The 24,520-nt window shown below is 53.4% G+C and overlaps 1 protein-coding gene across 8 annotated transcripts in view; it reads right to left on the bottom strand.

Moving 5' to 3' along the window:
• Positions 1-6,205: 6,205 nt before the first annotated feature.
• The window catches only part of PHACTR1 (phosphatase and actin regulator 1), a 308,221-nt gene continuing 289,906 nt past the window's right edge, over positions 6,206-24,520 (bottom strand). For 7 of the 8 annotated variants that reach the window (XM_034985688.1, XM_034985690.1, XM_034985689.1 and 4 more), the window contains 4 exons: positions 18,031-18,086; positions 13,478-13,539; positions 9,259-9,399; positions 6,206-7,202 (listed from right to left, as the gene is read on the bottom strand). In XM_034985688.1, the coding sequence (XP_034841579.1) occupies positions 7,077-7,202; positions 9,259-9,399; positions 13,478-13,539; positions 18,031-18,086 (385 nt within the window). In that variant the 3' untranslated portion in view covers positions 6,206-7,076. The remainder of the gene's footprint in view (positions 7,203-9,258; positions 9,400-13,477; positions 13,540-18,030; positions 18,087-24,520) is intronic. The other variant, XM_034985685.1, reaches the window with a different exon arrangement.

Here is a 24,520-nt window from a genome sequence, read left to right as displayed (position 1 = left end):
GATGTTCACAATTGTTATATATCCTCTTTCTGGATTGATCCTTTTATCGTTATATTATGCCCTTCTTTGTCTCATTACAGTCTTTGTTTTAAAGTCTATTTTGTCTTATAGAAGTATTGCTACCTGCCTTCCCCTCCCCTCCCCTGCTTCCATTTATGTGGAATGTCTTTTTCTGTTCCTTTGCTTTCAGTCTGTGTGTGTCTTTAGATCTGTTGTCTCGTGTAGGCAGCATATAGATTGGTCTTGTTTTTTTCATCCATTCTGCCATTCTGTGTCTTCATTGGAGCATATAGACCATTTACATTTAAAGTAATTATTTATAGGTATGTATTTATTGCTATTTTGTTGTTTTCTGGATGTTTTTGTAGTTCTTCTCTGCTTCTCTTGCTCTCCTGTGATTGATGACTTTATTGTTATGCTTATTTGGATACCTTTTATTTCTTGTCTGCTATGGCTAGGACTTCTAGTACTGTGTTGAATAAAAGTGGTGAGAGTGGGCATCCTTGTCTTGTTCCTGATCTTAGAGGAACAGCTGTCTTCTCATTTTGCTTGGCTTTGTTTATATGAATTAGGGGGGGAGCAGCTACTTCTCCTAAATTTGAAGGAATGGTTTTGTGTATGGTCATCCCCTGTGTAGACTGTGTGTGTGTGTGTGCGCGCCTGCTGACTTGGGCAGGCTAGAGCTGTGGTTGGCATGGGCTGGCGGGGGTGGGGGCGGGTTCCCAGGACAGTGCTTGAGCTGCCCTGGTGGAACGGCCTGAGCTGAAGTGGGCATGAGCTGGGGTGTCCCATGGTGTTCCATGCAGGGGACACCCTGACAGGACAGCTGGAGCCAAGGTGGGCACAGACCAGGGGGTTCTGGGGTGCTCCATGTCAAGGGTGCCCTGGCGAGCAGCTGGAGCTGCAGTGGGCTGTAGTCTGAAGGGTCTCAGAGGAGTGCTTTGCAAGGCGGGGTGCCCTAGCCAAGGCAGGTGCAGCCCGGGGGGTCCACTGGGGGGCTCCATAGAGGGTGTGACCTGGTGGGCCAGGAGGTCCCAGGGTGTCCTGCTACAGCAGCTTCGTATGTTCCTAACATCTATGCCGCACTGCTGCTTTGTGACATTTGGAAACCCAGGCCAGGAGCTCAGGATAGATCTGAGCTGTAGCTACAGATATGTGGTTCATCTGAGGCCAGGGGAGGGCTAAGGACCTGTAGAGAGCCAGCTAGGGAGTGTTTCTGGTGTCAAACCTGTCCTTTCGATTAATGATCAGGTGTAAGCACATCACTGATGCAGCCCCAGAGTTGAGGTGTTGTAGAGGACAGACAACAGGCTGTGCTTAAGCATCACTGCTCAAGGTCCATAAGCTCCCTCCCCGCCCCCCCACCCCCAGGGTGCTTTGCCCAGAGGAAGGAGAGGCAGGACAGCATAGGGTAGATAGCTTAGCAGCTTCAGGATGAGCCCCCACGAAGGCAGGGAGAGGGGGCAGCTCCCACCGCCAACGAGCCCTGCAAGAGGCCAACCGAAGGCAAGGAGGGGTGGCAGGCATGCATGTCAGACCTGCGGATGGTCTGAAGGAGAGGAATCCAAACTGTTCTCCAAGAGACTGCCCTGGCAGGACTTCTCTAAAGCTTACTCTTTCCTAAGGGCTTAGTGTCTTAAAATTCAGATAAGCCCAAGTCCTAGAAAGCTGATGCCCTAACGGATAGCACAGGATATCTAACTGTGTTCCCATTTGCCAGATGAGAAAGTTGAGGCCCAGAGAAGCGAGTGACTCGGCCAAATTGCTCAGTTACGTGTTGTGACACGGCCACCACTTGTCTGTCCTAGGATGACAAACCAGATCTAATGGATGGACACACCGGCCGCCTCCACCTACTGGGAATGTGTAGCCATAACCTTTGTTTACTTCAGAAAGGGCTCCCTCAGGACGATGGTCAGCTTCCTTCCCTCTTGCAGGGCAGAGCCCACTGGTGGTGCTACCAAAGCTTGTCTTTGGAGGTCTTTCACTCCCTTGGTTAACTGTAGTCCTGTTCTGCCGATGAGACGTATTGAAGTCAGAGCGCTCTGGAGGTGAGCAGAGGGCAGAATGGGGGGCAAAGCTCTCAGCCTGAAACCTGAAAACCTTTCTGTTACCGCTGGCCCTCTGCTGTCACCACTCCTGTTCCAGGAACCCGTCCGCCAGCACAGGGGAGAGCGTGTGCACCCCGACGCCGTGCTGCAGAAGGCTAACATCCAGCGGGGGTTCGCAGTTGGGGCTCAGCACAGAAATAAGCAGAGCATGCGGCCGCTGGAGACTCCCAGGTGAAGGCCAAGCAGCTCCCTTCGTTCTTCCACGCCCTTGCTACTCAGCAGCAGGATTCCTGGACCAGCACCATCAGCACGTCCGGAGAGCTAGCTAGAAATGCAGAAATCTCTGGCCCACCCAGACTTCCTGAGTTGGCGTCTGCGCTTTAAGACCTCCACCGTGATTCCTAGGAACGGTGCAGGGGGGCAGGACCGTGGTCGGCTCCTCTTCCTCAGAGCCACCTGCTTCCACTGCTGGGCCCAGCATACGATGTCCAGTAACTTCACCCACCTCAAATGCAGCCAGCAAGCACTGAAGGCCCTCTTGCTTCCCCCAGAACCTTTGAAAAGACAAGTTAGTTAGGACCAGAAAGTTAAGTGATAAAGCTCTTAGCTTTACAGGGCAAATACTCAAGACTTCTCCTGGAGACAGAGGTAAGTACCCAAAAGCAAAGTTGTTTGGGGCTTTTGCTTTGGGGCAGTGACACCCCATTGCTGCTCTATAGAGCTGTCTGGTATCTGATATTAGAGAGATGACTCTGAGGGATTTTACATGTTATATTCCTTATTCCCAGATTATTCAAGGACGGACATTTGGGCTACATCTTTGAAAGTCCTAGGAAGCTAATTTATGTGCAGCCACCACCCCCCGCCCCCAGTAATACCCGATACATGAGGTGGTTTTCCGTCTCCATAACTCTGTTTGCTGATGAACTGACCTGCCCTCCTCCCAAACCCTGTCCTCAGCCAAACTGTTTTCAGTGGTTGATAAAACACGAGTCAAGGAAATGTTTTTTTTTTTTAGACTTTTTTTTTTTGGTTTGTTTTTAAAGAAACTGCATACATCATCAGAGACAAACAATAATTTAAATACCATGCAGTTTCTGTATGTACAAAACCTAGGCCATAGAGATCCAGTTTAATTTGTATTCTATTTACATTGTCTTCCTCATACAGCCATCATCTGTTAAATTAGAACACAGGAGCGCGCTCCTATACAAAGACAAACTATGTACAGACACCCGGGAAGCAACTGGAAAAAGCAACTGGTTTGGGGATTAACAGACAGATGGGAAGAAAAAGTCATTTAAGGTGACCTCCACCCACCGCTGTGCACAGGGAAAGCCTGACATCCCATTCATCGAAGCTCACACCACGATATTCATTCGGCAAATATAAATACATGTTCATAAGCGGGAGAAAAATAAACTCAGGTTTTTATCACATCTACCATCACATTGTTTGGTTTCTCTAATTTGACATAAAGGCTAAAGTTTTAAAAGTTTTACAGGGCTTTGAGGGCCTTTGGAGAGGAATAGATCAGCAATTTTGAAAGAGCAAGTAGGCCGATGGCAGTCCCTTCCGTCAGAGATGGTGGGGGGCAGGGTGGGGCAATGTCTGATTTCGAGAGGGAAACCGTTCGATTTGAGAAATTTCACGTTTTTCCTCTCACGCTAATCCAAATGACAAAAGGCTCCACTGGGAATGTATCTGCACAAGACCTTTGAGAACTGCAGCTTTTTCAGAAAAGGGATGCATTTTAAACCACCTAGCCTATCTCACCTTTCTTTGTAACATCTTCCAGTTGTCCTAAGAATACAGCAAAAAAGAAAGAAATTTGGATAGATTTTTATCAAGACCTCAAGATTTCACAGAAGGAAAGAGACAGCAGAGACCCCCATCCTGTGGTCCACTGAGGTTGCTGAGCCCCCTACACTGGGCTTGAAGTAGCCCACCTTGATGGTGGGTGAGATCTCAGGGGCATGGAAGGTTCACCCCTAATTCCTGCAACTGACTTCTCAAGAAGGGTGCTCTGCAGGAATTGAAGTGGAGATTGTGTTCCCTGTCCTCCGTGCTCAAAGTGGACTGCGACAACAGGGCACTTCAGGCAAGATCCCTGGGTTGCCGGCTGGCTGCAGGGAAATCGATTTGGGCGTCACGTTCCCGGGGCCTCGGAGGCCCAAGAACCGAAGCCAGCAGAGAAGCCACTGGCCTTCGAAGGAGGAGTCCAGGCCCGGGAAGGAGCTCCCGTAGGCCTCGCTCCTGGGCCCGGGGAAGGCCTGCCCATCACGCCAGGGCCCTGGGAGCCGCACGAGGCCAGCTGGGATTACAGGAAGCTCGGCCTCGAGCCCTGGCCGGGCAGGCACCCTGCCTGGAACACCTGCCTGCCGCAGAGAAGTCAAACGAAAGAGCCCGACCTCTTTCGTCATACCATTTGCACATTCAAACGTCAGTAAGCCTTTCGGGAAGACTGTGTTTACAGCCACACTGAAGTCCCGACCACGTTTTCCCTGAACAGTACCCTCCCGCGGCAGTTAACTATCCAGACTCAACATTCAGAGAAAAGGATCTAGCGGTGGTGCCCCTCCTGGGGCCAGGCAGTGGCGCGCTCACTCCGGGGGGGATGAGGAGAGCGGACGACGGCTTGGCGACGGTGAGTGGGCACCACCTCCAGGACGGCCCTGAGCTCCCCCCAAAACAGGCCCGGCTCCTGGCTCAGTGCCGGCCGGAAATGAAATGGCTCCTCGCTGGGTGTGCGTCCCCAGAGTAACGCTTCCCACACGGCTGGGGCTGGGCACTGGCTCACTCTGTGCTAGGCCAATCTGGCATCGAACTCTCGGGCACGTGTGGAGGGGAGCGCGCCACTGCCTGGAGAGACGGCGCTAACTGGGCGACCGCTCCAGAAGGCCAGGCAGAGCTGTGGGGCTGAGGGCCCTCCGAGGTCTGGTAGGAAGGAAAACAGAAGCAGCTGCGACGGGCCTCATTAAGATCGTTGTTAGGGTTTGGGGGCTGTCCTCCCTCTCACTGCATGTCCTATCCTTGGTGTCCCTCTGTCAAAAGAGCACTGCCTTCCTGTGGTCCCAAGGGAATGGGACAGAGAGAGAGACCTCCCCAGCCAGGCTTGCCAGCACCATGAGGGAGAGGAAGGAGTCTCTCCAGACAGGAGCGGGAAGGTACGGCGTGGGCAGGCGTAGCTGGTGTCTGCACGATTCTGGCCTGTGCCAAACCCTGGAGCTCCCCCACAGAAACTCTTCAGTGCAAAGACAGGAGACTAGAAGGCCATCAAGTGGTCTGGAGTGCCCGTCCATCGGTGGCTGGACAGTCTTTCGGGACTGGGCTCTAGCTTGCATGCATGGGTCCTATACTCAGAGGCCGTTTGTTAACTTCCAGGCCACACAGTCACCGGCCCCAGGGTGCGCAGAGAAAAACGAAGAACACCAGCCAAGCAGTTTCTTACCCCAGCCTTTCTGTCCTCACCAGGGTCCTCACACTCAGACGCACGAATACCATAGGAATACCACGGCGACGGCCGTGTGCCTAAGATCACCCGTGACATTTGGCTTTTGTGACACAGCTGGGTCAGTTCACTTGAACTGAGCAGATGACTGCTTTCCCCTTCTAAACAGGAGCTCCCTAGAAGGCAGCTCAGCTCAGTCTGCAGGGACAGGCTAGGGGCTCTGCGCCCGCCGTCCACACCTGGAGCCTACACACCCTTGGGACCAACAGTCAACCACAGACTCCCCGAGAAAAGCATCTTCCCTTTTGTTCACTGCATGGATGACGGCTGAAGGGGGAGAAAGGACAGGGGCAACCGCGGATAGGGCTCCCTCTCAGCATCCTCCTCTGGGCCGGACACCTACAGCCAGTGTGTCTGGTCAAGTCTAGAAGGCCCACCCGACCATTTGCTTTGCAGTCCGTTCCAGGCCCAACCCACAGCCTCGGCTTTCTTTGGACCCAGGTGACACACACTTTAGGGGAAGAGGTTCGCTGGGGCCTAAATGAGCCTAAAGGAGGTTGGCCTGCTGGGCCTGGCTGGAGAGGCCGGGGCCTGCTCCGAGCGCCAGGGAGTCTTCCGTCCGACCCACCGGTGTCCTCGGTATCCGCGTGGTGCCAGTGGTTCTGACCGCCGAGCGGTGACCCCCGTATTTTCGCAAAGAGAATCCTGATCACGTTTCCTTTTATTTTTCTTCTTCTTCTTTTTAAAAAAAAGGCAGTTCAGAAGATTTACATCATAATGGGGAAGTGAATAAATACCAGCACTTATGGTTCTTATAAATTTATGTTTTGAAGACAGCATAGCACTCAAGAGGAATTTGACTGTTAAGGTCGGTGAAACCTAGGAAAACAAATAATTACATCAGGACCGAAGGGCTATTAAAGGAGCCAGATTCCCCAGTCCGAGCTTTCTGTCCTCACATGCCCCGTTGCTGACAAGTGCCGGGCTGAATGTGGTTAAACCCCCACCCAAAGGCACATGCCGACAGCTCTCCTCCAGTCCTTGAGCCCCACGGGGTTCACCTTTGATTCTGGAGCGGTTTACTCTGGAGCTCCTGGGGGCCCCACTAGATGGCCCTGCTGGCTCTCAGCCTGGACTCTGCAGCCAGGTAGAGCTCCCAGCCTGTGTCTCCGAGTCCAAGCACTACAGAGCTGGTACGTCCTGTTTCTCTAAAATGGTCACCGTTTAGTACGGGTCCTAAGAATTGAGTTGATGACTCTGTCGCTAGCTAGCCATATGACCTTCTATCAGCCCCTTAAATCTCTCTGTGCTTCAGTCTCATCAAGGCTCTTTTCTTCTCAGCCTAAGTTTCCATAAAAACCCACTCTGGTGTTATTGGTGGTCTGGCACTAATCAGAACTTTCGTTTGGATAATTTAAAAACTAGGCTTTCAGAAGGTCCCACTTAGCCTGGGCTGTGATGCTCCTTCCCCGCAGGGGAACTTCACGCTGACCCTTCACCTTCTCCCCCTCCCCACACACCTGCCACACCACCTGCGACCCGGCGGCAGATGGGAGAGTTCCTGGAAGCAAATATTACAGTGTGAGGGGTGGGGGAGGGAAAAGAACCCCTCGATACACTAACCTTGTTAAATGTCTACTCAATTCATGAACTTCCATTTCGGTGCTTTTAAATTCATTGAGCTCCTTTCGAATGGCAGCCTGGAATGAAGAGAAGCCCGTGAGTATGCGGAAGAGGGAAAGGAGTTCGCCTTTTATTTCCATTTGCTTTGACGAAGCCAGATGCCAAAGTACGGAAAATGAACTCTTTCACTGGGAGGGGAAAAAGAAAAATCACCCAGCACCTACTACGAATCCTCATCCTGCTAAATGTAAATGCAAATGGCTAGAGCTGGCGAACTGTCCGAAGTGTCCTCGTCTTCCTGTCTTCACGGAGCGCTGCCTTCATCTCCCTTAGGTAAATGACCTGAGCTCGCCACAAGCATGGTGATGCCTCAAGATGGATCCTTCTAGAAGGTGTGGGTCAAACTCCTCAACCAAATTAAGGGAATTAAGGGTGAGTGCCCCCCTTTGATTTATAAAGCCCTCACTCGTTTACAGCTCTGTTGACTCTGAGGTGATCTAGGTCATCATCAAGGACATGGGCTGAGTGGGAACGGCCTCCTCCTTCCAGCACTGGCCACAGAGGGGAGCTGCGGCCCAGGGGAGGGCCAGGCAGCACGCTGCAGGACTGCAGAGGGGCCAGTGGGACAGAGGTCTGGCTTGGGGGCAGCCTCGCTTCTTCCCCGGGGGCTGAAATTCTTTAGGTGGGACCAGCGCCCCCCCCCACCCCCCCCAGAGAAGGCAGGCGCCCAGTGTGCCTGTTTACCAGCCTCGGTTACCACTTCCTGTTCCTCCTGCGGGGCAGCCTGTGCGGAACTAGAGTTCCCTCCCTGCTGCTATGCACAACTTGAGCACGCGCGTGTGCGGACACACTGTACCTTCCCTCGGCTTCAGCTCAGCGCACTGCAGCCTGCCCGGGAACAAGAGGGCCAAGTTCCCGTTTATGCGACCTAACTGCCGGGTGTGTGCGCGTGTGCATGTGTGTGTCCGCGCGCGCCTAGCGGCTGCTGGAACCATCCCCAAGATCACTCCCCACAGACGTCTGCACAGGGAAGAGAGGAGTGCTATGTTTAAAAGGAGGGCAGAGGCTTCCACTCATCAGGGCCTGTGTGGTGGACCCACGCTGTGGCAAGCACTTCGGGAACATCGGTCGGCCTCCGACCCCATCCTTCCCCCCCACGTGTAGCAGCTTCCCTGCATTCACGCTCCCTGCGATTGGTCGGGCCAGAGTGTCGCTGCAGAGGACCTTGCCACTTATAAAAGTGGTTCTTCTAAGAAAGCCACTGGCCCTGGGAACTCATGGGGCGAAGGCAGGCCTCTTCAAGAGAAGGCCCCCAGTGTCTCCCCAATGTCACTTGCACACTGGGTGTAGTCATTAGACTTTTTTTTTTAAAGCTCTCCCATTCCCTCATGATGACTGGACTAGAGTCACAAAGGATTACGAAGCAGAGGTTATTTTGATACATGGTCCGGTGGACACGTAAGAATGAGGTCTCTCTCCCAGCAGGGAGCCCATGCGGGGCCTGAACCCATGACCCTGAGATCAAGACCTGAGCTGAGATCAAGAATCAGATGCCCAACCAACCGAGCCACCCAGATGCCCCAGAATGGTGCATCTTTGCCTCCCATCTTTTGCCTCATTTCCTATAAAATGAACTCAACTTCCGATTATTCTTCGTTTTCCAAATGGATGAGGGGTTAGTGAAGGGAGGCAGGTTTTGCGGTCTCTGTGATCTCTGTCCCGTTTCTCCTATTAGGTTATGATACCCGCAGTCTCTTTTGGGTTGGGTGACTCCTCCCGGGTGCTGAGGACAGCGTCCTCTTCCCTGAAAGTCTGCGCGGAGCGCGGAGCCTAGCACTCGTGAACCGTTCTGTGCCCACCCGGGCGCTCTTGTGTTCCTCTGGGCCCAGCCTCCCTCGCCGCCTTTCCTCCTGCCGCACGTTGCATGATATTACGTGACTGTCTTGTGCCTTCTCTACGGCAGCGCAGAGCCAGTTCAGTGAGCCCCGGGGGAGGGAGTGGGGCAAGCAGCGCCCTGGGCAGGCAGGCCCCGGCCACCCAGCACCCCCTTAGGGACACTGCGACCACAGCTTTGATGCTGCTCTGGCTACTGGCTCCAAACTGAGGGATGAGCCCCCCCCCCCCCCCGCTTACTTTGTCGGCGGCGGTGAGGCGGGTCCACGGCTTGTCGGCCCTGCGGTCGTAGTCCTGAGCGTCAGCCACCTCCACGTAGTCGCTGAAACGGATGAGGATCTTTCTTTCTCTAAGTTCTTCCACCGTGGGTCTTTGGCTGAGCTGCAGAGAAGGAGAGAGACGGACCGTCAGCCAGAGAAGTTCAGGCGGCCTGGTCGGTTTGCGCACGTACAGGGCAAGATGAGAGGCCGCCAACACATCCCACAGCGAGTGCAGGCCGCGGCCCGGCTGGGGAGCCAGGGCTTCAGACGCCTGGGCTGCGCCTTCTGCCGAGAGACGCAGAGCTTTGTCATCCCCGGAACTCGCTACCGGCTTATCCGGACAGACAGCCGGGCTGTCTCTTCCTTACCGACACGGCAGCGCCTCCTCACAAGCAGCTCGTACTCCGCGGGTGCGGGTCTTCCCACACCTGTGCCCCTCGTCCCAGCGGGTGACCGGCCCCGTACACCGTGCCGGTGTCTCATCTCGGTTTTGTAAGTCCACAACCATGTGTCAGAATGAGTGCACTCTGCAGGATGGGCTTGTAAATCATCTTACACGTGTGTGTGTGTGTGTGTGTGTGTGTCGGGGGGGGTGTTTTAGACACAAAGGTGTATATGCAAACATGCAAATTCAGGGGTACAGCAATGATCTAGGAGGTCCGAGGGGACGCTGCTCCTCAAGAAGTTCAAAGGAAAAGCCAGTCCACACTTGCAGAGCGAGGCTGAGTTTGTGCCAGGGAAGCGGGGCGGGGGGTGGGGGATGGGTCTGCGGGGAGGGGTGAGTTCATAGTGACTTCACCGCCTCCCCATCCTAGTTCTAGTCACCAGCACCCTTCCTTTGTACTTGAACAGCACAAGGCTGTCGTTTTTATTAGCATTTCCTGCCACGAAGTTGACTTCTTCTGGAGCAACACCGTCACTCTTTCATCAGGAGGCTGTCCATTGAGGTTTAACTGATGTTATTTAAAAGCAATTTTTCCTCTAAGCCTGAGACCTTATTTACTTCTATTAATAGAAAATGCAGTCAGATACAATCTTACGGCAAAGGCCTATAAACCACCCCCCCCAACACACACACACACACACACACACACACGAATCCGAAGCACCCGGCTGTTCTGACTCTGTTTCCTGGCTGCTCGGAGGGCCCCGGCTTGCTGCTAGCTGGCCCACGGCAGACATGGCCGGTCAGAGGACTGCCCGGTGGTAATGGGCAGAATGGAGCCGGGACTGCGAGGCTGCAGGTAAGAGCAGAGCCTACTCGCCTGGACAACGGGTAGCTCCCCGTCAAGGTGGTTCCAGTCTGTGCTGAGGCCGCCCTGGCTTCCCCGGGACCGGGCCTTCCAGCAGCAGTGCCGGCCTGTCGCCGGAAAGCACAGGTCCCCCAGGCTTTATGGGCTGCCCTGCCTCGAAAACCTGTTCTCTAAAATGCGACTTCAGGGAGCTTTTGCGCTGTCATGAAAGCAATACAAACACTGTTTCCACATTCTCCCCACCACATAAGGACTCCCACTCGAAATCCCTTGTATTTCTTAGGACTGGCAAGATTTACTGCGGGGTGCTGGACAAACTTAATTTCTAAGTGCACCACGACCAGAACAAGGCTAAGCGGGGAATTTCTAGTGATTATTTCTAGAAATCATGATCTGGATATTTTACTAAAAGACTTGACGGCAGAGAGTCCGGAGGGAACAGGAAACGAAATGTTAGATCTAAAGGTCAGGGACTATTTTTCATGCCTGAATCCCATGGAGACTCTAGACAGCATCTCTCCAAATCAATAGGGCGCTGCACCCAAGCGCTCCGAGGGAGGGAGTGAGGAGGGCACCAACTTCGGGAAGCTCCCCTGTGGGCACGGGCTCGTGCCCCTGGCTCCTTGGTGCCCAGAGGGGCCTCTGGCTGGTGGGTGATGGAGCTCTTGGGGCACATGAACCTGGGGTCCCTCCTCAGAGGGTGAGGAAATCATTTTTGTGGCCAAAGTCCGGTTTCTGGGGATGGTGGGCTGGCAGAAGGGGTTGGTGGCCTTACGTTTTAATCTCTGGCAGAAATACCACTTGCTACCAGATACTGAAGAGTAAATTCCTTGAGACCCAAATCCCACTATTAATACAACTTGACCCAAGTGCATGTCCCTGCCTCCCCTCCGTCTTTCCCTCCCTCCTTCCTTCTTGCCATCCATCCATGGAGCTAGCTAGCATTTTTTGTTTTTTTTTTGAAAGGGGGAGCATGTCATTTTGGGGTTAGTCTCAATTTGGCTGAAGAAAAAGACTGGTCTGTTGCTGTGAGCATCAGCTCCTGGGGTTCATTTTTCTCACTGGTACCTTAACGTTAAATGGAACCATACTGAGGAAATCCTCGGGCTGCGGGTAACTGAAAACCACCACTGGCATCTGGTCCTGCTGTGCTCAAGGCTCCAGGGGGAATGAACCTGCCCGGGGCCCGCAGGCCCCACAGAATCCCCACCTGCTGGCAGGCTCCCATCTCCGTCGGCAAAAACAGAGGTGAAAGCTCCTTTCAGCTTTTCCCTTAAAAACAGTTCTCCCTTCCCTTAAACCCCTTTTTCTCCATTCCCCAAGCCTGTCCCGGGGAGGGCAGGTGAAATTCTCAGGCAGCTTTCCTGCCGGGAGGGAAGAGGAGCCAGTACTCCTGTCCTGGAGCCCCTGCCAAAATGAGGGGCTACCTGGGGGCCCCCATCCCCAGCGGCCCCCACCCTCGGGGATGTGGGTGGGCAGGGAACCCCCTTCCTTTGCCCTGCTGCCAACTGATGCCGTTAGCTGGGTTTCTGTAAGAAGGAAACGTATGCTTCAGTATTTTCCTATTACAAGTTTTCAGCAAGAAACCCCTCAAGTTTGGGAGAATTTCTGGGCCCAGCAATCAACCCCAATGAACCTGATGAAAATTTGATTTAGGTTTTTTTTCTGAATGTCTAGACCTTTCTGTATCAGGAAGGACGGGTTATCACCAGCCTCCTCATTTCAAGGACACACTTAAAACAAGCTAGTGCATCTTCCTCAGGCCCCTTCACTACTCAGGCTCGGGAAGAGGGGGATGCCCTGCGCCCAAAGACCGGGTGCTCAGAGGGACTTGGAGGATCAAACCGTGACTTGGGTGGGGGCACCTGGATGAAGTGAGGTCACTTAGCTGTCGTTCGGGAGGTCCCCACCAGGGGGACGCCAGCCCGTCATCTGGCCCTGCAGGCACCTGCTTATCCTCCTCCTTATAGTTGGGGCGACATTTGGCTTGTCACCAGATGCCTGGGATGCTCCGAGGAGAGAAGGTCCAAGAGACACAAATCATCACCCTAATAATTGGTATGGGGTTTTAGGATCTCTGAATTTCTTCCTTTATATAATATTTCTAGGGAGAAAAAAATCCATTAATAAACCTTTAAAAATTAATTTTAATGGGTCTCTTCACCGTCTCTAAGATTTGAGTATCTTTCCCTCAAGATGGTCCCTGTAGGAAGCTGATTAAAAACACTTTAGTCAGACAGAATATAGTAGTATTTCTTGTGTACTATCAATTAATTAAACTTGTCATCGTCATCCAAGAATAGCCTCAAATAAGAGTCTGTTATTAGGCCACTCATACAGAATTAGATCCATTTGGGTCTACTTTGTGCTGCCAAGCCGTCGATTTTTGGGGTTAAAATACATAAAAATTCCAGCTGTATGACTTTAAGTGCTTTTCAAACACCTTCAGTAAATTTATCAGTACTTTTGGCATTTTCCTAATCAGTAATTCAAATTGGATTTGGCATAATACAGTCCGTTCGTTCTCAGTTAATAGGTAGGGAATAATATCAGAGGACGCAAGGGGAACTCTCAGGGTCACAGCCCAGAACGGTGTTACATTTGAACTATTGATTTTGGCAATGAATTTCCAAAGCTTGGTGAGGTGAATTTTTAGTGAATCTGGTGAATTTTTTAAAAAAACAAAATATTCACTGTGATTGAAAATATAATGCACCTGCCATCAAGTTCCTTGGGGGTGGGTGTGTGTCACAAAATCAGGCGACAGAATGTCACCAGCTGGAAGGCCTGCGGGTCATGATACTGAGCCGGCCACCGTCCCCAGGAGAAGTCCTGCTGAGCCCAGAGCCGCTCGCTCTCACGCCTGAGGAGCAGGACCACTGAGAGAGCTGCCTGGCGCCTCCCCCCCACCTCCTGTCCCAGCTCCCACCTGGAGAAGCCACTCACCTTTCGAGTTAACCTCCTCTTGATCTCTCTCTTCTCCTCTTGTTCCTCCTGTTCATTCCGAGCTGCAGGAAACAGTGAAGATGCTTTTGATTCTGGGTATATCCTCTGAACGTCTGCAGGCTCTAGGCCGAGCCCCTCACCACTTGAGAAAGGGGGGGGCGAGCTCCTGTCTTCTGCCCTGGCCACCCTCCGGCCTGCCTGTGGGTGGGATGCTCTCCCAACTGCCCGAACGGTTTCAAACGGGTGGTGAGCTGGCTGGCCTTCTCCCTTCGCTTTCTTTATGCCACATGGGGGTTTCAGGTCTCCAGGCAGAAATGCTGGGCTGAGAAGTGTGGCTTCGCGGCAAGGAGGGAGGTCCTACACGCGTGGGGCTGCTGCTGGCCCGGAGGCGGGCATCGGGGGAGAGGTGAGGCTCCCTGCTTGGGACAAGACCTGTGCCCGCTCAGCTCTGCCTCGGGCCTCCCAGTGACTGACGGGGGCTCACTGTGATGTGGCCTCGTGCCTGGTGCTCTGTGGGGACAGGAAAGGAGGCTGGCCCGCGGGGGTGCCGGCCACGTGCTGCGGAAACGAAATAAGGGCACGGCTAACGCCAAACGCAGCCCCGCTGCACGGAGGAATTCCAAAGCGCTCACCTTTCGCAAGCCCTGATTCCATTAATTCTTTGAATCTTCCAAGAAGTCCACAGAGCAGGTGGGAGGCCAGAGTGTGGGACACAATTGCCTGCATTTAGACTTTTTAAGGAGTGTCTCAGGAGAGAAGACTTCGGAGTCTAAACGTTCTCAGCTTAGTGTGTGGGCTGACTTACTCATCAGATGTTTAAAGAGCCGCAGGTAAGAGGGTCTGGGGAATGGAGCAGAGATATGGAGGGCAGAGAGCGCGGGCTTATTTCTCCTTGTAAGCAAAGTGGGTGACCGTGGGCACGCCACTTTCCTCCTGGGCTCAGGACGGAGGCACGGGTCTAAGCCTAAGATTGTCTATCAAACTGTGTCAGAGGGGGCCTCTGCTTCTCGCCCTCGGACTTGAGAAGGGCATTAGTGAAAGCAGTCTCCTTTGGGGTGGTCTCCTGGGCACTTGTTCTGTCATTTTGAAATCCCTGTTGTTGAATTTTGTTTCATAACTCATCAAAGCAGGCACCCTTGCAATTCAGTCGGCTCAGGATAGGGCGGGTCTTTAAAAGAGGGAAGCCCCTGTGCACAGAAGCGGGTCCCACCCAGCTCCTCCTTGCCAGCCGGCAGCAGCCACCACAGCCTGAGGCCACGCACGCTGAAGGTGGCCACACTTCCCACTGGGAGGGACAGTGGCAGGTTAGAGCCGAGCCACATCCCCAGGGGCACAGTTTGACCGCTGTGACTGCTGGGGGGGGGGGGCGTTCAGGACCTTGTTCAGAGTCACCAGAGGACCCCAGTGCAGCATGCCCCCCAGGGCCCCCACCCCCATATAAGAGAGAGAGCTCCTTCCTCTGGACGTAAAGATCTTATCTCCCTCCCAGAGTTCCCTTTAAAAATGCAAGTTTCTCTTGGATAAAAACTCCCGAAACTAGCCAGCCATTAACATCTTAGTATGAACCAATCGATCCGAGATAAATTGGGAGGCAGAAAGCAAGAAGAAGGGAGACCGCAAACAGGTGCTGTCTGCAGGGGGGCCAGGGGGATGACAGTCTGGAGAGTGATGACCCAGGGGGCGGATCCAGGGCTCTTGGTTAACCGTAAAGGCTCACAGGATAGTAGGGCCGCGGGGGGCCCAAGGGACCGCCACATCTAAATGTAAATGAGGGTGGAAAAGCCGAGGGAGTGAAGTGGCTCGTCAAACGCCACAACGCTACGCGGCTAATTCGGCAGCCAGCCAGCCCAGCTTTTTTGCTTGCTAGGATAAGTGGCCCCCCCTCCCCGCGGCCCCTCCTCCTCTTTCCTGGTCGGAGCCTCATCCCACAAGCCCCCTCCGAGCCATGACCCCGCACGGAGCTGTCCTCTCCCGTGTGTGTTTCGAGGGTCCCCCTGAGGGACGGGGGCCACACGCGACCGCCTCTGGAATCTATACCTTTAGTTCAAAGCCATTTACAAACCCAGGGCCATGAATTCTCGGGCTGAGGGTACCAAGACAACCCCATTCGGCAACTGGGAAGAGAGGCCAGGAGAGGGCCGTGATGTCATCACGTGCTGCCACGGTCAGAGTGTGCTCATTATGTGCTCAAATGTGCCCAGTGTCTCATTGGCTGCTGGACAAAGCCAGCGCTGGCCCCGGGGGCCGGCAGGGTGGGGCTGGAAGGCTCCGCAGACCCTCCAGGCGCTCCCCCCCCCCCCCCCCCCGGCCCCCCCCCCCCCCCCCCAGTGGAGCCGGGCACCCTCACACAGATGGTTCCCCCAGGGACCGAAGGCCCAGAGAGCCAGGCTCGGCATAATTTGCGTGAGGGTGTTTTCTCATATCATGAAAAGTTTCTTGTTCCACAGAAGGGAGATGGGGAAAAAAAAAAAATTCTTAGGAAAACTAAGTTCCAGAACGCAGGGAAAAAAAGAAGAGTTCACGGAAATAGGAAAATAGACGTTCATTTCTGAAAAGTTTCAAAACTGAAACGATCAGCCTGTTTGAACTTGGTCAGGCAGTTCTTTCATTTGGCCATTTGAACGGGATAAGAAGGAAGAGGGACTAGAACCAAAGGGGACCCTGGGAACAATGTTTTAATGTCACCGCTTGGGTCGCCTGAACCTAAGCCCCTCAGGCTTCCTAGACCGCCTAGTGTGTCTTTTCCAGAGGCTTCATGAAACCGCCTCTGAGATCTGGGTCTCTTTCCAGATGGCAAGAAAAACCCACCGTGAGGGCCCCGCCCGTGGTCTCCCAGGGAGCTGGGCACGCAGCAGGCGGGAGCTGGACCTCCTCGTTCCCAAACCCGAGCCCTTGCTGAGAGAAACACTATTTTCTGCAACTTGAACAGTCCCACAGAGAGTGGCAGCCCCTTTGGGAGCAGGTTGGGGGCCACCAAACACTGTAGCGAGATTCCTCCAGAAAACAACAGATCCGTGTTGGGGGAGTGTGTGGGTGAAGAGGCAGAGGGGGAAGGAAGCATGTTTGCCCAATTTCCCACTTCCAGAATAAACGGACACCTGTTTTTCTTTCCAACAACGGAAAGGTTATAATGGATCAGGTATCAGATTGGGGCAGAAAAGGAGGCCAAATGCTTCCCCGACCGTGGAAATCACCTGAAAAAGTTCTCATTCCTTTTATAGCATATGAAGCTTTGAAACTGCTAAGGGCACCTCGTGGTTGGAAAAAAAAAATATACACACATTCCTAGAGACCTAGGAATTACGTGAGGTGCAGCCAACACAGGAAGGCCAGTCTTGAAAATCATGCCCGCTGAGAGCTGGGGAGGGGAGGCAGCCGGCCCGGAGCAGAGAGGCAGGAGGTGGACGGAGGCCCGGGGTTGCGGGCCACCCCCCTCCCCACAGCCCTCCCCAGGGGAAATTCAACGGCCCACGCTCAGCAAGCCATTCAAAACCGACCAAGACCACAGTGGGGAGAAGAAGAAAAGGAAGATCAAGAACCTTTTAGTTTGGTCTAAGTGGAAATATCCAGCCACTCAGACTGAGGCTTCATGTGATCGCGTGTGCGTGTGTGTTTGTGTGTTTGTGTGTGCATGCGTGCGTGTGTTTGTGCGTGCACACACGCATGCATGCACATGGCCTGGCATTCCTAGGAAACTCCGCATGGCATGTGTCTCTCTTTCCTAGGGAGAACTTAGAAGCGGATGTGGGGGGGGAGGAAGGGTCATGAATTAAACTAAAAATACTATTTGTTGACCATCTCGGGGAGAGTGTTGGTGAGAGTCGTAATGATGATGGGGCAGACGTGGGCAGGGAGGTTTCGTTTTCTAAATTATTTAATATCTCCCACCACGCGGAGGAATCCTGGTGTCCCTGAGATGCTTGTTTCTTGTAGTAGGGAATCCAAGGGGATTCCCTCTCTCTATTCAAGTATCTCTGCGTCCTGAACCAAACACACAAGGGGCCCGGTGAGTCTCTCTTGGCAGAGAGAGCGCCTTCGGCCAGCCTGCCTTGGGCTGGTGGCAGGAGTCCCGAGAGGTGGACGTGAAGCATCCTCACTTGGAAGTGCTCTCCTAGACTTTACATCTAATTTTCGAAGGCAGGGCGGGGGCTTTATCAACAGCATGCAGCTGCCGTGAAAAGTCACGGTTTCCAGCCCCAGTCTGCAAACGGCCGTCCGCCTTTCGGCCATCGAGACAGAATCTGTGGTTTCTAAGTCAGTTTCGGTTTGACGGTGACCCGAGTGCTGCTCGGAATCATTTGAGTGAGTCCCTGGCCCCAGCTGTACACCTTCTCTGGCTTCACCGCCCACCAAGGGGAAGGTGGTTCTCGCCGTCTGCGAGCGTCCAACGAGCCGAGCGGACTCGGGTTTGCCTCCTCTGCCGGGGAGGCTGCCTGGGATGTTCTAACATGCCAGGATGGAGCGTCGACCACCCGTCATTTCCACACAGGCTTGTGGCCCACACACTGAACAAGAGCCAAAGCCGGCACACGGCCGCGGGCGGAGTCACTTACGTTTTAGAATATTCCTCTGCTCCAGCTCCTCCGCCGTCGGCCTCTGGCTCAGCCGCCTGCGGAAAAGATCAAGGAAACGTTTTTGGACCGCGTCATAGCCTCCTTGGGTCATTAATCTCCCCGGCCCTTGCAGGTGCATGAGGCGGAGCGAGAGGCTGCAGCTCCTGCCCCATCCTGTGCCGTGCGAGACGGGCTCTGACCACCACCGCCTCCTCAGTTCCTCAATTTCAACCCCAGGAAAGGCACCCTGCGTCATGTCACGCCAAGCTGACCCTCCTCCTTCCTCCCGTCCTCCGCCCCTCCCCAGCCCTGCTCCGCCGGGGCCTCCGGGCCAGTGGACGCTTCTCGTCACAGAGGCCCCATTCTTTCATGCGGCCTCCTCGCTTCGGGACAGTGGCCTCTACCCGCCCCCCAGGGTGAGAGCTCGCTTCTTGCCATGTTTGTGCAGATCCAGTTAGGACAGAAAGAGGCTCATGGCCCCGGGGAGACACAAGACAGCGTGTCCTGTCTGCGAAGAACAATAGATGCTCTTCTTCTTGTCCCCACCCACCCCCACCAGAGCCGCCTTAGACGGGGAAGGACAAAGGAGCAGGAACTGCAATGTCTCTCCTACCCTGGCACGTCATGGGGCCCTACCCAGTGCGACATGGCAGCAGGGGCGTCAACTGGTTGTGATGCAACAGTGTGTGGGGGGGTGGGGACGGATGATGGTGGCCCTGCGTCCCAGCAGAAGTCACCGGAGACTGGGAAGGGCCCTGCGGAGGACAAGTGCAAGCTGGTGTGGGCGGATAAAGCACCAGGGATGAGCAACAGAAACAGTGGGGCCCCGTATTCACAGAGACGTTTTTGTATTTTGAAGCTCCTGGCAATTATTTAACGACCCTGCAAAGTTGAGCATCCTGCTCCACACCATGGGAAGAGGCATGTGCGAGAGGAGAAAGTTGCGGAAGGAGTCGCGGGGTGCTCGGCGGCCTGCACTGGGACCTAAGGGGCGCTCCCCCAGGAGTACAGGTTGTGCTTCCTCCCCGGGTATCGGCACCTGTGTCTCCAGGTGGCAAGGCGTTTACACCGTGGGATCTCAGGAGAGACCCGGAGTGAAAACAGAAAGTGCATGGAGTTACTGAGTGCAAAGAGTTGACATTGAACGTTTCTTATCACCTGCAATTCTCCTCATTGCCCTGGATTCTGAGAGACCCCCAATGGCATCACCATTGATGCTCTAGGGAGGGCACGGAAGGATTTCCGTTCAGATACCAGTCGGTAAAATCTACAGCACCCTGGAAACGGCTGGAAATTGTATTCCGAAGTGTTGTTCAGTTTATAAGCCCACTGTCGTGTTCGTTAGTCATTTGTTCTTCCAAATGTCCCATGAAGACACTATTTCTTCCCATCGACCAGGGCCCGCTGTATATTTGGAAATTTGCAATATTGGAGACTCTAAATTGGGACTCCAGAGTCTCGAAGTCTTTCCTAAAATAGCACTCTCAGACCTCGGGAGGAAACTGTGTCATTGGTCTGGAATGCGGACTCTGCTCAGAATGAGCTGCGTGGAGGCTCTGCCCCACTTTTCCATTTATCTTCCCCCAGAATCCTCGCTTCGTTTGTAGGGATGGGCAGTCAGCTTCAAGGGACCCCTTGGTGGAACCCAGGCTCTGGATGCCGCTAGGGCTGTAGGTCAGTAGGTTTTGAATAAGCTCCTGATTCAAGGTGGAGCTTGCATCCCAGAAGTCTTATGCCCAGAAGCGTCTGCAGAACGTTCCCCCACTGGCTTGTGCTGAGAAGCCCACTGATTCTGTCGCCAGACCCGTTGCCTGGTTCTGTGCTGGCTTTTTCGTTGTTTTTTCTCATGGGTCACATTTGGAGGGGACAAAAGGATGAGAGACTGAACTACATGCACAGCAAATTCTGTCTGCTGGGCAACCTTAGATTTAAAGACACATGCTTTCGAGTGAGGCCCCCTGTTTATGTTTCATTTCTCCTAAAAGGGTCTGAGAACATCGAGGCCAACCACAGCGATCAAACGGAGCTAAGCCCTCCCCAAGGACACGTACAGTAGTGAGGTGTTTTGGTTTTGAAAATGAGATAGGGTAGGAAAATCATACTCTGGCATCATGATGACAAAGCACAAACAGCTCAGGAGTTAGGGAATCTGGGTTCTAGTTCTGGCTCCGCTCTGAACCTACTTTCCGTGGACAAGGTATTGGACTCCACTGCAAATAATAACTAGTAATTTAATGGCTAAGGCTGACGTCATCCCTGTCTCGTGCAGGTATGGTTCTTAGAAACAGCGGCTATGTACTCGGCCACATCCAAATGTGAATTCATTTATGGAGCGTGAGCAGGGGTGGGGGTGGGGGTGGGGATAGGAAAATAAGTAAATAAAATACATACTAAAATATTTAAATAAATGCGTTTGTTCATTTTACAAATTACTGGGTGAAGGCCAGCTCCGGGCCGGGTTCTGGGTTGGGCACTTGGATGAGTAAAAGAACGGATCAAGGTCCTGCCTCTGGGGGAGGCAGTCACTGATCAGGTAGTCAGGGAAGCAAGTATGAAATGTAACCGTAGTAACAGGCTGCCAACGGGAGGCACCTGGGCATGGATTCTGACCAAATTATGTCAGGAGAGGGGTCCCAGGGGAAGGGACGCGGTGTCCCGATGGGAAGGACAGACGGACGGAGCCACGGTGCTGGAGTGGAGACAGCGAGGGGAGGAAGGAAGGTGGGGAACAGGCAGGCGCCAGGCCGCGTGGCCCACGAGGCGAGAGGGCAGGACAACACCCAGCACGTCGCATCCCAGAAGCGAGGTGGGAAGATGGGCATGACCGGCCCAGGGTGCCGAGTGCTGCCGAGAGGTCAGGCGAGCCTCGCAAACGGCCCACGGGGATCAACACCAGCTGGGCTTGCAGCAATCTCGCCTAGAGCTCTGCCAGGGCGAGCAGGGAAGGGAAGCCAGGCAGGAGCGAATTGAGAACGGAGGTGAGAAAATGGACAAGTATGCACGATTCTTCCCGAAGCTTGGCTGGATGAGAGAGTTGCGGGTGAAGGGGGCTCTGGCGGAGTTTATACTTTTTACTGGGAGAAGACTGGGCGCGTTTAATGGAAAGAATCCGGATGAGGGGGGCGCCTGGGTGGCTCAGTCGGTTAAGCGGCTGCCTTCGGCTCAGGTCATGATCCTGGAGTCCTGGGATCGAGCCCCGTGTCGGGCTCCCTGCTCAGCGGGGAGTCTGCTTCTCCCTCTCCCTCTGCCTGCCTCTCTGCCTACTTGTGCTCTCTGTCAAATAAATAAATAAAATCTTAAAAAAAAAAAAAAAAAAGAATCCGGATGAGGTGGTGGTGGCAGGAAACTACGTAAGGAGGGAGGAGGCTCAGCTGATGGTGCAGGAGTCCCGAGGAGGCAGGAGGGGTTGGGGTCCAGGGACAGAGAGGCCTCCCTCCTCAAAAGCAGGAGGAGGGATGGCTCTTGACCGTGACAGGGGAAGCAGGATGGTATGTGTTAGATTTGGTACTGGAATTAATGAAGAGCTCCCAACTGATGGCTTGCAGTTACTATAACACACGGAAGTTGGTTTATCACAAGGATGACTTCTATCAGCTTAAAATAATACCTTTCCTTGACAGGCTGGTCTTCAGACGGAGGCAAATTCATAAACTAAAGGGATAAAGCTCTAGCGTCAGAATTCTCGTGGCTAGCTTCTTAGGGAAGGACCCAGAGCAGCCTGACATGGTCCAAGTAAAGGCTTCTTTCCAGATCTACTTGTACAGAAACACTGGTCACTGGAAAGCCAGATAGCAGAGCACATTACTGTATTAATGAAGTGGGCAGTTTTATGAATAATCCCAGAGAGCAGATAACTCCAAGAATAAAGACAGAGGTGCTTTCTGAGTGTATTGTATCTTTTACCCCTGTCTTGACGGTATGTTTAAGTCACTGTATCCGACTTAAACTCACATTAAATGTAAAAAGTGCTTCCTGACTCTGTATGTAGACATGACCATTTATATGCTATATGATAAAGGCAACATTTTTGGGAGTTAAACTTTTCTGTAAAATGAATGATCCCAAAGTAGGAGTTTTAATGTGTTCTCAAGTGATCTATTCAAATAGCTTTGCTGGTATATATGTGGCCCTGGTTTATTAGGTATCTCTGAGCTGCAAAATTGTTGTCACTCCTCAAATGGTTTCTTCTTTACATGACCACCGCTAAATGATCTGCACTGGCTGCAAACTGAAAAATCACCGAGCTCCTGTTTAAATGCCATGCGCCATCAATCGCCACCTAGGAGCCTTCCAGGTTCTTGCAGAATTCAGAAACGGATTTTCTGTAGTGTCAGTTTGAACAACTCTATGCTGGTGACTGCAAGAAACAACCACATAAACTAAGGCTTTTCTTTTTCCAAGCAAGGACCATGACAGACAAACAGGCCAGAAGCAAACAGTACTTCGGCTTTGGCCTCGGAAAAAGGAGAAAGGAGACCGTGAGAGAATGTGGTGGCAAGATGCTTTAGGCAACACGCAGAGCAGGGAGGCTGTCTCCCCAGAGACGTGACAAAAAACCGCTGAAGGTCTGGCCTGACTCCTGATGCTGACGAGGAGGATTCGTTCTGCTGCAAGGAGCTAATGAGCCTTCTGCTGGTGTCAGAACTGCAAGGTCACGGCTTTCATTAGCCTTTGCAACTGCATATTGTTTGGAGGGCCCTGATTTTAAGGTTTGGATCACTGAAAGCTGTATCTGCATTTCAGGAGAAAGCAAAGCAGAATTGACGTCGGTCTTTGCATCTCAGCCCCAGGGGGAGGGAACGGCCCTTCCAGAGGGGAAGAGAAAACGGGAAGGACTCGTCCTCTCTCCTAAGGCAGGAGGAGACGGTTTCCCGACTGCCGCTCTGGATGGGAAAGGGTGCAGATGGGCCTGGTGGGGCCGCAGGGAGGGGAGACGCGCTGAGTTACGACCCTTCCTTTGGAATCGTTCTGGAGAACGTGTCGGTTGCATGCGTTTGTGTGTGGCCTTGGTCACTGCTACATCGCCAGGTGTTAGGAGGCCACGGAGAACTAAAAGGTGCTTTTTATTTTTAAAAATATTTTATTTATTTATTTGTCAGAGAGAGAGCGAGCACACAAGGAAGGGGAGTTGCAGAGGGAGAAGCAGGCTCCCCGCGGAGCAGGGAGCCCGATGCGGGGCTCGATCCCAGGATCCTGGGACCATGACCTGAGCTGAAGGCAGACGCTTAACGACTGAGCCACCCAGGCATCCCAAAAACAGGTGCTTTTAGTAATTATTTAGCCCAGATCCTACTCGTCCCAATGCCATACACGCTCCTGGGAAGATTTTATCCAGTCGTGACTTCAGTTCACATCTATAGCCCGGTGACTCCAAAATCTATACCTCCAGTTGTAGTTTTGAGTTCCAGACCGCCTTTCCAGTTTATACTCCTACAGGCTGTCAAACTCAGAAGGTCCTAAATGAATTCATCCATCTTCCCCTCCTGTCCTGACAGTTTTGCATCCCCGTGAGCTGCCCAAGCCAGGAAACTGGGAACTGTCCTTGGTGGGCTTGACCCTCAACAGCCAATCCACCGCCAGGTCCAAACCACGTCCATTCCAGCCCATTCCAGCCCGCCACAGCCGAAGCCTCTCCCCGGGCTGCTGTAGCCCATCCCACTCGGGTCCTCCTCCACCCCAGATGGGATGGTCTTTCTAAGGGCAAACCTGATCACACCACTCCCTGCTTGAAAACTACGCACGCCCACCCAGAGCCTGCAGGAGGGAGTCAAACACCCAGGGTCCTAGAAGAGTCCTTGTGATCTGCACGCTTGCCAAGAATCCTCCCAGCCCACCCCGTCCTTTAGATGTAACTGCGTCTTCTTCGTTTCTTCTAGATTCACATGCCTTTCTTTATAGCGACGCATTCTCTCTCTCGTTCTCTTTGTCTGGTGGTAATCCTCAAACTCACAGCTTCAACCTTAAACATCACTCCCTGTGGGCCCTAACATTTTGGTGAAGGTGCCCCCACCATGTGTGACAACAGTCCCGTATCCCCCGTATGCTGGTGCTTGTCCTTCTTGTTACGGCCCAGCCTGTCCACTAGACCCCGGGGCTTGGGCTCTGTGACATGGGGCCACCTGGCCCCCTGTCCACCAGGGTCACCTCATGAGCACAGACCTGGGTGGCCACACAGGGACCCCACTTAGAAGGGCCCCCGCGCTTGGGCTCCAAGGCTCTGCTGCCATTTTGAAATTTTCAGTCCTTTTTGAACAAGGGACCGACCCCCCTCATCTGCAGCACCTAGCACCGAGTCTGGGAACTGGAGTTGCTCCATGTTTGTGAAATCATTAAATGCACGTTGCCCCATGACTATCCCTCGTCTTTGCCCTTTCCCTCTCTTCTAGTTCTTTCCCTAGGGCAAGCACATGTGTTCTCTGTCAGAAACAAAACAAACCACCCTCCTCCTCCACTCCCCTGTCCCTCAGTGAATCTCCACCTCCAGCCTGCT

The sequence above is a fragment of the Mirounga leonina genome, unplaced genomic scaffold (genome assembly GCF_011800145.1).
Source record: "Mirounga leonina isolate KUSES-001 unplaced genomic scaffold, KU_Mleo_1.0 Mir_366, whole genome shotgun sequence".
In the NCBI taxonomy this organism is placed as follows: Eukaryota; Metazoa; Chordata; class Mammalia; order Carnivora; family Phocidae; genus Mirounga; species Mirounga leonina.
Note: the sequence above shows the minus strand (reverse complement) of the source record. Positions and strands in the feature narration are given on the sequence as shown.